General features: G+C 27.0%; 2 protein-coding genes across 3 annotated transcripts; both read right to left on the minus strand.

Moving 5' to 3' along the window:
- Positions 1 to 2,196: 2,196 nt before the first annotated feature.
- On the minus strand, positions 2,197 to 3,218 carry LOC111301281 (zinc finger A20 and AN1 domain-containing stress-associated protein 3-like). Its single transcript, XM_022896842.2, has 2 exons — positions 3,026 to 3,218; positions 2,197 to 2,946 (listed from the first exon to the last, which is right to left on the minus strand). Exon 2 carries the CDS (start codon positions 2,920 to 2,922, stop codon positions 2,431 to 2,433), a length of 492 nt encoding a protein of 163 aa, XP_022752577.2. The 5' UTR covers positions 2,923 to 2,946; positions 3,026 to 3,218; the 3' UTR covers positions 2,197 to 2,430.
- Positions 3,219 to 4,147: 929 nt separating this feature from the next.
- Positions 4,148 to 7,149, minus strand: LOC111301280 (S-adenosyl-L-methionine-dependent methyltransferases superfamily protein). 2 transcript variants are annotated; one of them, XM_022896840.2, is made up of 5 exons: positions 6,753 to 7,149; positions 6,368 to 6,474; positions 5,105 to 5,612; positions 4,683 to 4,801; positions 4,148 to 4,561 (listed from the first exon to the last, which is right to left on the minus strand). In XM_022896840.2, exons 1-5 carry the CDS (start codon positions 6,999 to 7,001, stop codon positions 4,360 to 4,362), a joined length of 1,185 nt encoding a protein of 394 aa, XP_022752575.1. In that variant the 5' UTR covers positions 7,002 to 7,149; the 3' UTR covers positions 4,148 to 4,359. The 2 variants fall into 2 exon arrangements, with proteins under 2 accessions (XP_022752575.1, XP_022752576.1); XM_022896841.2 differs by having other exon boundaries at positions 6,368 to 6,494; positions 6,753 to 6,890.
- Positions 7,150 to 16,458: the final 9,309 nt, after the last annotated feature.

Genomic DNA, 16,458 nt, shown 5'->3' on the forward strand with positions numbered 1-16,458 from the left:
ATATAAAAATACCTAAAATAATAAAAATAATAATATATATATAAAAAAATTATGATGTGAACCATTACTAGTCAATGATCTAAGCACTTACGAAGTGGAAACAATAAAGAAAAAAATAAATATGGGAGCATCAGGCAATTAGCATTGGCAATTTCAATGGTACTAATCAAAACTCAATACGAAGATAGAGCAAACTTTTTGGCTTTTTCTGATTTCATTCTTTTGTCTCGAACAGTAGCGGGTTAATTACGTTTCATTTGATAAGAAAAAAAAGTTTAATTTAATGATTAAATTAAAAAATAACACATTTATATAGTTCAATGATTAAATTAATTATTTTAATATAAAAAAATTGCAATACGAGAATAAACAAAATTTTAAAATTTAAGATTTAAATCTTAAATTTAATGGATACCATATTTTAAAAATAATTATATAAATTAATTAAATTTAACTCAATCACCTGATTTTTTTTTCTATTCTTATTTTTTTCCAAAGTATGTGTAAGTTTTTTTTCTCTTATTTGCCAAGTTCAAAAGAAATGACAATGGCTGTTGGTGCCGAACTGTTTGCAAGGATTAAAAACTTGAAAGCACAAGAAATGGAAATTGGTCAATGACAAAGGTCAAAAGTTTTTTTAACATTTGTATTCTGACATTCAAATTAATATATATTTAAGAAATGAGAAAGAAAAGAAGATAGAATGTAAGTTTGGAAGTTAAGAGTTTCATTTTTTTTTTAGAAGTATTTGATAGAGGATTCTTATACCTATGTGATAGAGGATCTTGGGCTAGGTGGCTTGAACTCAATAAAAGGAAAAAATATTATCGTCGTAGGTGAGCTAAGTTTGCACTTGAGGGTTTAATCGAAAGATAAATCGAAAGATAACAAGTTAATATTTACATGTGTTAATAAATAATTGATTGAAGTAATTGAATTTATATGAAACTTGAAATTTTAAATCAATCTGATACATCAATTTCATCGAAATGATCAAATTAATCTCGTACGACAGTTGACTTATATTTTGAAGGAAAAAAAATCCATTTTAGCCTTCGAATACTAAAATGCTTATAAATATGGAATGTTAATTAATTATATAATATGTCCATAGGGATTTATGCTCATGGAAAGAATATTCATGAGCTTCGTAGGGCCCATCGTGATCCAACCCACTAATTGCTTTAGGCTTGTCGTTGGTTTCGAATTTCCATGCCCATATATGATAACTAGAAATGGCAATAAAAGAAACCATTAGGCCATAGAGGATGACAAGATCATTACGCTCCAATCTCAAAAAGGCATTGTTGCGGCAGTAATTTCTATGCATCATAAATATCATCAAATTGATCATAAAAAAATTAATTTACTAACAGAAAATTTATTATAGCAAAGGCATAATTTTATAAGAGATTACCTTATATGCTTGACGTTTATACTAAAAAAAAATCATAAAATTAATCATAAATCATTAATTTATAAAATAAAAAAAAAGATTATATGTTCAAAATTTAGGTGAAGAAGATATTTTCAATTTTGAATGCCGATTATAATATCTTGATTTATGCTACACGTCTTTGTCTCAATTTTTAGGAAAAGAAACTGAAAAAATCCAACCTTGTTGTTCTTCCCTCATCCACATGCTTAGTATCTCTTCCTACATTTAGAAACATCTCAATCCTAATGCAAGAGGTTTTACCACCGAAAGTTAATTGTCCCTAAAGACATTGCCATTTGTCAAATATCATATCTTAATTTAAAGTTTTAATGTCTTTTATGGAATTGACAAATATCATATCTCAATGTTTGAAAGTTCTAATGTCTTTTATGGGATTGGATTAGCATATGATTTATTTTCAAATTTATTTTTTAATTAAATTTGATAATTTTAAATATAATATAATAAAAAATATTGATTGATACAATTAAAAATTTTAACAAAATTTATATATAAATTTAATAAAAAAATATTTCGTATTCAATATATTAATATAATTTATGACTTAATTTTATATTTTACATAATTTGTGACTACTTTATATTTTACACGACCGATTGCTTTCTTTCAGAGTGTACAGTGAAGAACTTAGGTGGATTGGATTATCAATCAAATCAGTCGTACGAATATAATTGGAATGTTTTCTTTCTAAATTTGTGACATTATTGGATTAATCCTCAGAAAAAACCAACAAAGTATTCAATTGGAATTCAACATTTCACATTAAATTAAAATACCATTGATTTTTTTTTTTTAACATTCATCAACCCAACAACAAGCGCCAACCGCCGGCTACAATCAGCACTAAGCCACACCCTACTGATTGACCGTCACTTTCGCCGGCGAGGCCCGAGGATGAAACTAAATTCATATTTTTTTCAATGACCCAAATTCTCAAATTAACAACACAATCACAAACAATCCCTTTTTCTTCATATTTTCTGAAGCTTTTCACCCTTAACAACAGGATTAGCTTTGGCAATCTGTTCTTTTCCCATCCCTTTGAAATCAAACATACAACCATGCTGTTCAGGGTACCTATGGGTACCACAAAAAACCATCCCACACCTGCACTTGAACCCCGTGAGCCCCACGCGTTTCTTGCAAGCCAGACATCTGTTAGGCCTGACTTGAACCTCCTCCACCTTCACCTCTTCCTTCGTTTCCGCCGATGATTCTTCCTTCGCCACTAAGGACAAGGAAAACGAGGATGAGATCGATGACGACGCTGCTAATGAAGAAGAAGAAGAAGAAGAAGGAACGAGGCTTTGATTGAGGGCTTGTTTGGCGGAGGAAGACTGTTGTTCTTTAAGCTGGAGATCGCGGTAACATTTAGAACAAAGATTTTGGGTTGTAGGGATTCCGAAAAATCCACAGTTGTTTGCACATAGTTGTGGTGCTTGACATCTGTGTTCTTCCGCCATATCTTTCTCAATTTTCTTTCAAACCTGAAAAAATTTAAAATAAATTTATCAAACAAAACAAATTAAAAGCCATAGAAATTTTTTTTTTGAAAAGAAAATTTACCTGAGAAAAGAGTTTCAGAGGGGAATCAACAAAGAAACGAAGCCGAAATCTAATTTCTTCTTAAAATCAAAAGGGAAGAAAAATGAAAAAGTAAACGAGGAAAAGGAAGGCAACGAAGAAAAGGAATCGCTCTCTCCGATTAAAATAAGAGGCAGAGGAAGGGATTCCTGTTCTTTGGTTGAAGATTCTACACACCTTCTTTTCCTTTTCTATGTGGTTTCCTTTTTAAAGCTAACAATTACGCGTTAAATAAGCGGTTTGTTTGAGTTTAATTTTATCAAAATATTAATTCAATTGCCACAATTTCGTGGTGGCTCTGCCTTTTTAAATATAATATTATTTGCAGTTGACGTGATGAACAGTTAGATTAATTTTAACAAGTTTAAAAATAACGGTGATGATGTGATTAATTATTGTATTAAGGATGAAAATAAATATTTTGATGAGATTAAGAATGACCGTAGAATATTGTTGACTGTCAAAACTGTATACTGGTTCAAGGGCATGTTTGGTCTCTCAACTGCATTTTGTTGACCTATTAAGCTAATGTCAATTTGCATTTTTTTCCTTTCGTTTTTAAATGATTTTTTAAATCAATGGTTAAGATGAGACACCAATTTGGACCAAAGTTGAGACGGCGGAAGGGAATTGAAGTGGTGGGAGATGAGGAAACGTTGATGTGGATTTGGGTCCCGTTTTTGATAATGACAAATGGGAAATCTTAAACCGTTGTTTTTGGGAAGGAGTAACCGAGCAAGGAGGTAAGGATGGTAACAGGTGTTAGCTCATTAAATTTTGGGGTGACGAAAATTACGTCATCTGTTGCGTCTTTCATCATTCGTAGCGCCGCCGTGTTGAGTCTTGGTGTTCGTGATACAGTGTGATACAGTGAACCATCCGCTCCGGTTTTACTTAACACATGGACGCCATGGCGGACCACACAAGAATAGCTACGCGATTCTTAACGCGCTTTAAAATTACTTTCCAATCACGTTGACTGGAAAGCTAAAATTTCTAATTCATGTCCCACGAAGTTTAAAATTTACCAAAATAAAAAAAAATTATATTTTTATATTTACATTAATGGTGATATATAATTTTTATATAAAATATAACATAAAATATATGAAATTAATTGATAATAAATACACGAATCACTAAATCTCATCTAACAAAACTTTTTGTATGAAAAAAAAAATTGTAAGCTTAATCATCAAACAAAATGCCAGTTTACACCCATGGAAACAGGAGTCATAGTGTCAAACACTGTTCTCTCCTACTCGAAGCAGAGCAGCTTGAAGATTTAGTAAGTAGAAAAAGATAGAATTCGAGTCCTACTTCGTTACAGCGACAATATATGCATTCCAAGCATCTTCTTGTTGGAAACTTTTGACCTCTTCATACTTCACATCTCGCCCAATGCCGAATCCCTCTGTACTTCTGCTTTCAGTGGTATCTGGCATCTTTCGAAGCCAAAAATGGACAGATCGAAATCCAGCCTCTTCTAAGCAGTCTTTAATCTCCGGCAATGACCACCTGGACAAGTAAGCCACCATGTTTTCGCATTCACGAGAAGTTATTAAAGCAGCCAGGAAACCCAGACATCAACGCGCCATTTTTAATCAAGAAAATATAACGGGAAATTAACATAACTTACAGTCTCCAACTATATGAAAATGCATGCTGGAGTTTTTTCCTCTGTTTCTGAAGATGAAAATGGAGACTAATCCTTGTTTTGCGCCCAATGATGTCGAATTCAGCTTGCTCCCAAGTATACTGCACACATTGAGTTCAATATTATGAACTATTCAAGGCATCAAAAGGGAAACACAGATCTTTCTACTTCATTTAAAAGTTAAAACCTTTAACTTGCAGCTTATTGATGAGCCACACTTCTGCACCAATGAAATTAAACTAGAAATAGAAGTAATACAGTATTTTTGTTATGCCTGATAGAAGTTAAATCCTCTAAACCTGAATATGCCATGGAAAGATAGACAAGATATATGCTATTTTTTTCTGTGAAATCCTTAAACAGTACTGTGCATTAACATGATCGTATGGGCAGAAAGATTATACCGTAAAATTGGGAAACCTCCTTTGAAGTCTTAAGGACTGCTCCGATGATGTACCACCATATAAATCCATCACAAATATACCACCCTTTTTAGACAATGCTTCAAGAACATGCTTGAAATACAAAACCAGTTCGACACGTCTATGGAGACAACAACAACTGTAATTAAAAGCACATATAATGTCTCTTGCAGGTATTTTAGAATCTGCCTTAATGGACTCTTCATTAGACGAAGCAGCAGAGCCCTCATGCATGTTAGGTTCTATTGCAGAAATCTTCGAATTATCATCACTTTCCTCTAATTGAATGTTCCTTATCAGCTCTTGGGGCTTGAAGCTGACTAATTTTGCTTTGTGAGGATTCAAGACATTCCCATGAAAGAGGGATATTCTTGAATACAAGTCAGCTCCAACTTTATTGATGTTGTTCTCCAGGCACCATTGTAATGCCTCAAGGTCCAGATCCAATCCTACAGCTGTCCGCCTTGGATCACTTCGGAGCCATTCCGTACTGCCAAACAACAGAGTAAATTCTCAGTGCTGGTATTTTCAACTATTCTGCATTGCAAACAACCAAACATTTTGCCTTAAGAAGAAAAAATAAAAAAAACCACCGCCACATTAGATTCTGAAACACATATTGCCTCACAAACATAAAATTAGGCAAGATCGATAAGCTAACTTTACAGTTGCCAATGTGAATTGCTAATTATAAAAGAAGTTAACAGAGTGGACAATACCAGTTTGGACATTGTACAAATAACCTGATGCATTATCAAAAATATCCACAAGCAAAGCTTCCATTTATTCTTTAACCAAACTGCGTCATCCATACATTGCAACTTATCAGACAGAATAAAGGAGAAAGTAACATTTTAATTACTAAAAAACTATCAGAACTAAAGAACAGAAGAACCACAGGTGCTTCAGGAATCAATATTGCCTTTGCCTTACATCTGAACATAAAGCATATAGAGCGAGACCTCTTTCTCTGTCATATTTAATAACATAGGTTTTTGATGAAACTCCAACTCTATAAGCTTAAATTCAATAAGACATGAAGCAAGCAACAAGTACAAAATCAAACCAAAACCGATATTCCAATGGCAAAGCTTGGGTTGACACGGATGAAGAATTCATTAGCAGCCTCAACTTCTTCGTATGTCTCTTAATCTATTTTCTTAATTTGCAGCATTCAAGTGATTAAGATATATGAATGAGATGATCATTAGCTATGAAAATGTTGCTAACAAGACGGAAACATACCTAAGAAGCGCAGTGCCACAGAAATCTTCTTGGAGATGCAGAGGCAACCTTCCACCCACATACATCAAAAAGAACTTTTGCAAATAGCTTATATCTCCTTTTGGTGACTGCACTCGAAACACCATTGCTTCATTATAAAATATATTATATAATTAACATACAAAAAAGAAAGAACCAATCTTTCCGTTACCTAACACCTTTAATCAGCCACTCTAAAGCAAGAAAAAAAACTTTTAATCAAGAAGCTGATAAAGCATTTAACTATGGCTTTTCTGAATTAAGCCAACAACACAAAATCAAAACTTTTCTTATTTACCCATTTCTTAAAATTATCTCAGCAACAAAACAGAGCAAAAGAAAATCAAATTTTGGTGGTGACTATCACCTGCACAGATTGTTGGTAAAGAAGGAATTTTGATGGGATTTCCGTTGATGGGTTTGGGTCAGTTTCTTCTTCCTCATGTTCTGGTTCTTCTTCTTCTATTTCTTCTTCTTGTTCTTCAGAATCTTGGGATGGTTGTTGAAAAGCGTAGGTTTCATCTTCATAATCATCATCATGCTGGGCAGTGTAATAAGAGGCTCCCCTATGACTGGTTCTTTGTTGGTGCCTTTGTTTCTTGTCCCTTCTTCCCATTTTTCTTTCACCCTTTCTTTGCCCGCCGCCACGCTAACAGCCTAACACCATCACTCGCTCAACTTCTTATGTTTTTAACGAGTTTGGAAAGACAAAAGGAGTCACATTGAAGTCTGTTACTCCACGAGACAATACATTTTTGTTGGCTAGGGCAAAAAATTGTACCGTATTTGTATTATATAAAATATAAAATATTTATATATTTATATTATATTTTATATGAAAATTATATTTCATAATTTATATAAAAAAAATGAAATATATATATTTTTAATTTTGTTAAATTTATTTATAATTTTTGTTAAAATTTTAAATCATGATATTTTTATATTTTTTATTTGTATTATTTTTTTATTGTATCATTATATCATGTTTGAAATTACTATATTTACTAAAAATTAAAAATGAATAGAGTTAAACCCAAGCTTAGTTGTAGAATTATATTTTGAATATGAAAAAATTAAAATTTTTATGTTAAATTTTTAATTAATGATAAATATAAATAAATATAAGTGTATTTAGTTTTTAATATAAATTATAACTTAATTATATATAAATATAATTTTTATTAAATTAAAATATTAAATAATATCTTTATTAATATAATCTATTAAATATAAATTAAGTAAATAACAAAATATATTATATATCCCAATAGAGACAGAATAAAATGTTTCAAATTCGATCTCAAGACCAAAATTATTTAAAAAGATAAAATTTAACTCGATTTTTATTTTTAAAAAGATAGTGATATAAATTAGATTGTGATAAATCAAAACCCAAACGTTGTAGGTTGTTTTGTCATTTTTACATCTAATGACTCTTTTTTTTATAAAATTTATCTAATAAAATAATTTTTAAAAATAAAAAAATGATAAAAAAAAGTCAAATAAGTTGACACGTGAATTTATTCAATTGTGTTATCTTTGATGTGTAGGATAATTGACAAAATAAAATGATAATTCATTATATTTGGTTTGTATTTGAAGAAAATAATAAGATTATAAGAAAGATTATTATGTTTTTGGTATATGATAATTCAATCTTTCAAAAGTGAAAAAGCTTATTTTTAATTCATATGATTGAATTTATATATCTTATTATACTCTTAAAAATTATATCAATAATTGAAATTGTATAAAAAGATAATTTTAACTAATAAATAAATTATCATATATTAATCATTGCACACATCAAACAATGATATTATTTAATTTAATTCTACTTATAATATCATCTTATTATATCTTACCATATATTGTATACCAAACATGATGTCAAGGTATTAAATAATTTTTTTAATAAAATACATTATATAAATATAAATTAAATAAATAATAAAATTTATATTTTATATATTTAAGACTGAGACATAACATTCAAAACTTTTTTTTTATCCAAGATCTATTTTAAGAAAAAAAAACTCTGACCAATGATCCCAAATTAAAAAAAAAATTTCACTAATAGGATCAGGGTAAATTGAAACACATTAAATATGAATTATTTTATCATCTATCTCAATTGACTTTTTTATTACAAAATTTTTCTAATAAAAAATCAAAAAAAAAAAAAGAAAAGCCAAAACATAAAAAACTTTACAAAACAAAAAAAATTAAAAAAAGGGACGTTCCACATGGACATCTGAGATAGGATGGAAAACCTTAAATCCATCTTCATTCTAATCTCATTTAAAAAAAATATATTTAATTCGATTCGATCCGATCTTGATTTTATTTTTTTTTAAATGCACAAATGTTGGATTGATAAGAATTAAAATCAATCAAATATTGATTGTTTTATTATCGCTACCTTTATTGACTTTTTTACAAAATTTATCTAATATAAAATAAAATTAAAAAAACAAATAAAAAAGTTAAAAAAAAGAATAAAAATATAAATAAATAAGTAATTTCTTTAAGGAATGATGAGGAACCATATGCCATGTCATCTATTTTCTTCAAATCTGCAACTTTAATGTTATAAATGGATGGATAAATAATAAAAATATATTGATATATAATTCCCAAAGGGGTTGAAATATTCTAAATTCACTTTTGGTCTGACACCAATTTTAGAAAAGAAAGAAAATCTCAATCAAATCTTGAAATTTTAAAAAAAAAAAGTGTAATTATTAGGGTGAAAAAAAACTCATTTGATATAAATTGTTTGTCATTACTTTCATTTTTTTTTAACAAAATATATCTAATAAAAAAATTAAAGTTAAAACATAAAAAAAAAAGATAAAAAAGATAAGTAGTAAAAAATAAAGAAATTTTTTTTTAAAAGTCAAAAAATAAAAAAGTCAAAAACAATAAAAAAAACCACTTAAAAAAAAAAAGAAAAAAGAGAGATGCTTAGTAGAAGTAGATTTTTGGAGAAATAATGAGATGCTACGTGGATACCTTTTATTTATTCTAAAATTTACAACTTTAATATTATAAATAGATGGATGGATAATAGAATATATATATATATATATATATTATATTCTCATATTAGTGTGTAACATCTTAAATCCACTTTTAATCTGACCTTAAGTTTTGAAAAAAAAAATCTCAATCAAATCTTGAAATTTTAAAAGGTGAACCCATTGGATTGGATTGAAATAAAACTTAAATGATATGGATTGTTTTGTTATTACTTTTATTGATTTTTTTTACAAAATATATTTAATTAAAAAATTTAAAGTTAAAACCAAATAAATAAATAATAAATGGGTAATAAATAAATTAAAGTAAAAAAACAATTAGAAAGTTAAAAAAAAAACCCAACTAAAAAAAAAAAGGTGCCAAGTGGACATCTTCCATTTCCACTAATCTTTACAAAATTTATACTATAAATTAAAATATCAAAAATAGAAAAGCAATTAAAAAGTAAACAAAAACAAAAAAAAAAAACCAATTAAAAAAAATGTGGCAAGTTGATATCCTCCATTTCCACCAATCTTTATAAAATTTATATTATAGATAAGCCAATAGTCTTTTGGTTGTGATTATCCTTTGTTTTGTCCCTAGTTTTATTTGACAACTTTAAAATTTTATTAGAATATTGTTGCATATTATCGGGAGCATTTCATTTCTAATTTTTTTATTATAATTTTATAATTTTTTAATCAAATTTAAAAATTATATAAAAATTCACCACTTATAAGTGTACATTTCATATAAAATTTTGATAGACTACAACTAATTTAAATTATGATTGATTAACTTTAATATAATAATTATAGGTGATATGCTCCTAAGGATGGCAAATAGGCTCGAACCCGTCGGGTTTTGACCTAACCAAACCTATAGTGTCGATATTTTTTTAATTGGATCTTGGGTTAGGTTGAGTTGGATTTTTTTTATAAAAAAAGTCGATGTCAGATTTTAGGTAAACCTGTTCTAGCCCGACTTGATATATATAATATTTTATTTATTTATTTATTTTATATTTATATATATTATATTAATAAAATTATTATTTAATATTTTAATTTAAGATATTAACTTAATAAAAATATTATATTTATGTATAATTAAAATACAATTTATATTTAAAAAATAATATTTTATAAATATTATATTAAATTAAAATGATTAAATAAATTTCAAATCAGGTCAAGTCTATTACGATTTTATACATATGTTGATTGGGTTGGATATTAAAAAATAATATTAAAATATTTTAATATTGAATTAGGTCGGAGTAAGGTATATGCTTTACGAAGTTAGGGTAAGCAAAAACTCACGTGGCCCTACTTGTTGCCATCATTATATGTTCATATTCAATTTTTTTCAATATTAATTGATTTAATTAATATTTTAAAATAATTTTAAATTAAATTATATTAAATAATAGTTATTGATTTCAATAATATTTATTTTTATGTTTAATACATATTAATACTCATAATTATATTTAATTAATTGTAAGAATTAATTATTGCTCATTTGAAAGTTAAAATTAATTATTATTAATTACATAATACAAGCAAGTTTAATTTTTATATATTTAAAATATTTATAATTTATAATATGTTTGGTACATAAGATAATAATAGGACATGATAAGATGATATTATAAATATAATTAGATTAAATAATATCAACTTATTTTGTATTTGATATATGCAAGAATTAAGATAGGATAATTTGTTTATTGGTCAAAATTATCCTTCCTAAAAGTTTATACAATTTAAATTATTGATATAATTTTTAAGAGTATAATAGGACATGTAAATTAAATTTCATTGATTAAAAATAATTCTCTCTACTTTTGGAGGATTGATTCATTTTATACTAATAGGATAATTAATATTACTTGTAACCCTATCTCTTTTGTTAGATATAAATCAAACATAATATAGGATTACTATCATCCCATCTTATTAATCATTCTATACACCAAATGTGACCTTATTGTATAATTTAATGTATATTTTTATTGATGATTTTCAAAATATATCAAATTTTCTTATTAATAATAATGTAATTGTCAAATAAAACCATCATTTCAAGGTATCAAATTTCAAATAAAAAATATTTTATTTTTATAATTAATAAGTATCAAAGGTTCAATGACTTAAAATTTAGGGTGATCTTTCAAATCATTTTTGCTTTTTTTTTTTTTTAATTTTTTCCTAAATGGTGTAGTTTAAACTTTTTAATAATAATATAATTTTCAAATAAAACCATTATTTAAAATATAATGTCAAAAATATTTTTTAACTAGAAAAAATATCTTTTATTTTTATTATTAATAAGTATCAAATTGTCATATTAAAATTAAATATCTTATAAACCTTTTAATTTTATTATTATTGCTAAAATAAAATAAAAATAATTTTAAAAAAATTACACCAAATTTATTCTTTGGGCTTTAACCGAAAACAAAAAAATCCAATGGCTTAGAATTTGGATGGGCTTCTAGATCCTTTTTGTTTTTTTTTTCCTTCTATTTTTCCCGAAATAATGCAATTTGCATAATCTTTCTTTCTCTTTTTTTTTTTTTCATTCTCTATGTCTTCCTATAAATTGCAAATACTCTAACCTTACTCTAAAATCCAAAAATTACACCATCGAAAATTTCAAAAACCCAAAAATCAATAACCCTCCACTATGTCGATTGTCAACCATCAATTGCTTGTTGCCGTTCGTTGATGACCAATCCTGAAAAGAGAATGCTTTTTTGAATCCTTGTTACTCCCTAATCCTTTATCTAGTTTAGATTTTTTAGAAACTTTCACAAAGTCTTTGATTTATACCTAAAGATTGGTATTACCACCACTACTAGAAAAACCTTATTCTATCACCAAAAGCTTCTCACTTTTTTTTTTTAGCTGGCCCTTAACTTTAGAAACTTTAAAACAGGCATCTAATTTTCCTAACTCTGAAAATTCAAAAAAAAAAAAAACCACTCATTTTTATTTCATGTTTGGTGTTTATTATTGGTTTTTTATAAATGATTTTATTGTTGTATCTGACGTGATTTTGATCAGCTTGCTGGTTTTTGTGTTTTTGGGTTTAGATTTGGGTTTTTGTCTAAGTTACTAAAAACTGAGCTTGTTATTTTTATGATTGTGGTTTTTTATTGTTGGTTGAAATTGTTTGTTGTGTTTTGGCTGTTAATTGCTTTAGAATTATGTTATTAAAGACCTAACAATTCGTGTTATCATGTCGTGTAAAATACTATATTCGTACTGTATTTTATATGAAAATCGTGTGTCACAATTTATGTCAACACAAAAATATAAAATATAATTTTTTGATTTTATTAAACTTATTTATTGATTTTTTTAAAATTTTAAACTGTGTTATCTCCATGTCCTTTATTCATATCGTGTCATCGTATTGTATTTTAAATTATCAAGCTCTTGTTCATTCTAATGTTATGGTTTGATTTTTTAAATATTTATTACATAATTTAAAATTAATTAAAATGAAATCTAAGATTTTTTTTTCTCTAAGTTTTATGGTTTAAAGTGAGAGATTTTTTTAAAAAAAATTTTGATGTCACCATAGGGTTTTAAATAGCATTTGTTATCTCATGGTAATGTAGCCTTTGAAACTACTATCTTTTGTTATAGAGATGAGATAGATAAATCACATCAATAATGGCTTTTCATGGCTGCAAATAATGAAGAAATAGTAAATATTGTCGCAATTACAGTGTTAAGGGTTCTGTTATAATTTTTTTCTTCATTTTTAGTTTTTTATCAAATCAAAATTTTAATACATAGCAAAACAAAGACAAAAACTTGTACCTAATCACAGCAATCAAACTCCAACAGTTTTATGCTTTCAATCAAGATAGAAGAAGAAAGTAACTAAGAAGAAAGTAATTCACAATAATAAAAAGATATCACTTAGAATTATCTTTTTTTTTCTCACATTGTGGAAAATTTAAGTTGCAGATAGTGTGGAGATAATATTCATTTATAGCTTCAATAATCTTTTATTAATGGGTAAAATACATCCAGATCCTTAAATTTTAAGTATAATTCCACTAAGGTCTATTAGTTTGCAAAATGGACACTTTATCTTAAACTTTTCAATTAATAGGACAATAAAGTCCTTCCATCAGTTATCTCCCATTAAACATCTCATTAAAAGATCATTTTATTCTTGAAAAATTAATATCCTTAAATACTCATGTAAAATAATGATTTATAATAATATTTTTATTATTTTTTCTTAAAATATATAAAATATATTAATAATATATAAAAAAGATTTTCAGGTGCAATATATAAAAACAAAACTCACAATTATAAATAAGCAAATATATAAATATGCATAATAAAATGAATATATTAAACATGTAACAATTTTTCAATATGAAACAAATTTCAAAGAAAATGAACATGTATTTTTAATGCAACATATAAAAACAAAACTTACAATTATAAATATGCCAATATGTGAATATATGTATAACAAAATGAATATATTAAGCATGTAAAAATTTTAACTAAACATTTTCTTTTTTTTTTTTCAACCAAACATTTTTTCTGTATATAAAAACAAAACTTATAATTATAAATATGCTAATATGTAAATATATGTATAACAAATGAATATATTAAGCATGTAAAAATTTTAACCAAACCTTTTTTTTTTTAAAGCAAACATTTTTTCTTATTATATGTTGCATGTTCTTTTTTTTTTTTTTTGAAATTTGTTCCATGTTGAAAAATTGTTACATGTTCAATATATTCATTTTATTACACATATTTACATATTAGTTTCTTTATAATTGTGAATTTTTTTTACATATTATAAATATATTTTAAGAAAAAATAAAATAAAATATTATTAAAATTATAGATATTTGTAGATATTTGTTAGCTCACGAAGCCTGTTGGAGATTATTTGACTTTTCAATCCATTTTCATGAACCATTTGTCCAAAAACTAATTATCCACTTGCCAAAACGATAAATTGTTGCTTTTGATGATACTGATAGTCTAGTTACTATTATTCGAAGGCCTGTGATACAAAGAACAATGTTTACAGAATGGATGGAAACTAATAAAAAATACACACATTGAAAGTTTCTTGCCTATGCAGAATTTCCTACTAAATGGGTATGGCATGCAAACACACAAGTGTGGACAGAAAGAAAAAGGGTCTGTCTATTGGGAGAATCACATTTATTCACCTAGTAGCTGGTGGGTTATATTAGTTTTGACTATTGGTAAATGTCATAAATGGTGCTACAAGGTTCAAAGAATTGAGAACAATTAATGGCATCACATATGAAATGGGATGATGCATTAAGGCAAGCTTTTGAATGGGCATCTAGTTTGGCAATAAGGCAATTATCCTTTACCATGATAATGTTTGCGAGGTAAGCAACCGCTTAGAACTGTTTGAGAAAAATTGAAGACTATTGTTTGAAGACATAGAATGCCAACTTAAACAAGCTTTTAGAATATCTAATTATAGAATTCTTGAAGCATACCTTAGAGAGCAAGTTCTCATTGCTTTAGAAAGCCTTTTTAACAAAAATTTTAGCTCTTTAACAGAGTACGATTTGCCAATGCCTTCAGATTCTTCAAACAAAAATTTTTATGACAGATTATTCTAAGAAGAGCTTAGCCACTGTATGTATAAATTATATATAGAATATGAATGACTTTTTGCAAACTTAAATGAGATACAAATAAAGGTTTACCAAGCTATTATGCAATTGGTATACAAAAATGAGGGCCATATGTTTTTTGTATATAGCCATAAAGGGATAGAAAAAACATACTTTTGATGAACACTAATATCAAGTATTCGATCAAAATGTGATATTGTATTAGTTGTAGCTTCTTCAAGAATAGCTTCGTTGTTTTTACCTGGAGGCAAAACAACACATTCATGGTTAAGATCCTTTTGATAGTAAGTGCTTATTCCATATGTGCTATAAGTAAGAGAACACAACTAGCATGGTTAGTCCAAGCCAGTAAACTAATAATTTAGGATAAAGCACCAAGGGTTCATAAACATTGCTTTGAAGTATTAGATAAATTTTTAAGGGATATAAATTCAGACATAGACCTTGAAGCTTATGCTAAATCATTTGAAGGTAAAACAGTTATCCTTGGTGGTGATTTTAGACAAATTTTGCCTGTCATTAAAAGTGAGATAAGATATAAAATTATAGATGCTAGCATTAGCAAATCAAATCTGTGGCATAATTACAAAGTTTTCCAATTAAGAATGAACATGCGACTAATAAGAGAGACCATGACAGACATTGAAAAGAGTAACACAAAAATGTTCGTTTAATGGCTTCTTGACAAAGGTAACGATGAAATAAAGTTTTTAAACCAAACACCTGATTATGAAGTAGAAAAAATAGAATTCCAAAAGATCAATTGGTTTCTTATACAAGTGATCCAATAGCTATTATATCAATTACCATTTATAAAAACTTTTTAGGTTGCTATTCTGATAATGTCTAGTTGAAGCAAAAAGTAATAATTACTCTATACAATGAAGCTGTAGATATCATAAATCAACATGTTCTATCTTTGCTCCCTGGAGAATCAATAACTTATTTAAGTTATGATTCAATATGTCCTGAAACGAGTAATACACCAAATAAAAATGTACTTACCCTTCAAAAATTTTCAATTCATTAACTTTTTCAGGCATTCTCAACCATAAACTTACTTTAAAAACTAGAGCTATCATCATCTTATTATGGAATATAAATCAGATACTTAGCTTGTGCAATAAAAATAGGCTTATAGTTATATAACTTGCTAGATATGTCATTAAAGGCAGGATCATAAGTGACAGTAATATAATTGAAAAAGTGTACATTCTTAGAATTATCATGACAATAAAAGATCAGAAGTGACCATTTGTTTTTAAGAGGAAATAGTTCCCCATTAAGTTGTCATATGCAATGACAATTAACAAAAGCTAAGGATAAACTTTAGACTTTGTTAGCTTATACTTACCGAAGCCAGTTTTTA

Source organism: Durio zibethinus, chromosome 15 (genome assembly GCF_047325235.1).
Source record: "Durio zibethinus cultivar Kanyao isolate XHJ-2024 chromosome 15, ASM4732523v1, whole genome shotgun sequence".
Classification (NCBI taxonomy): Eukaryota; Viridiplantae; Streptophyta; class Magnoliopsida; order Malvales; family Malvaceae; genus Durio; species Durio zibethinus.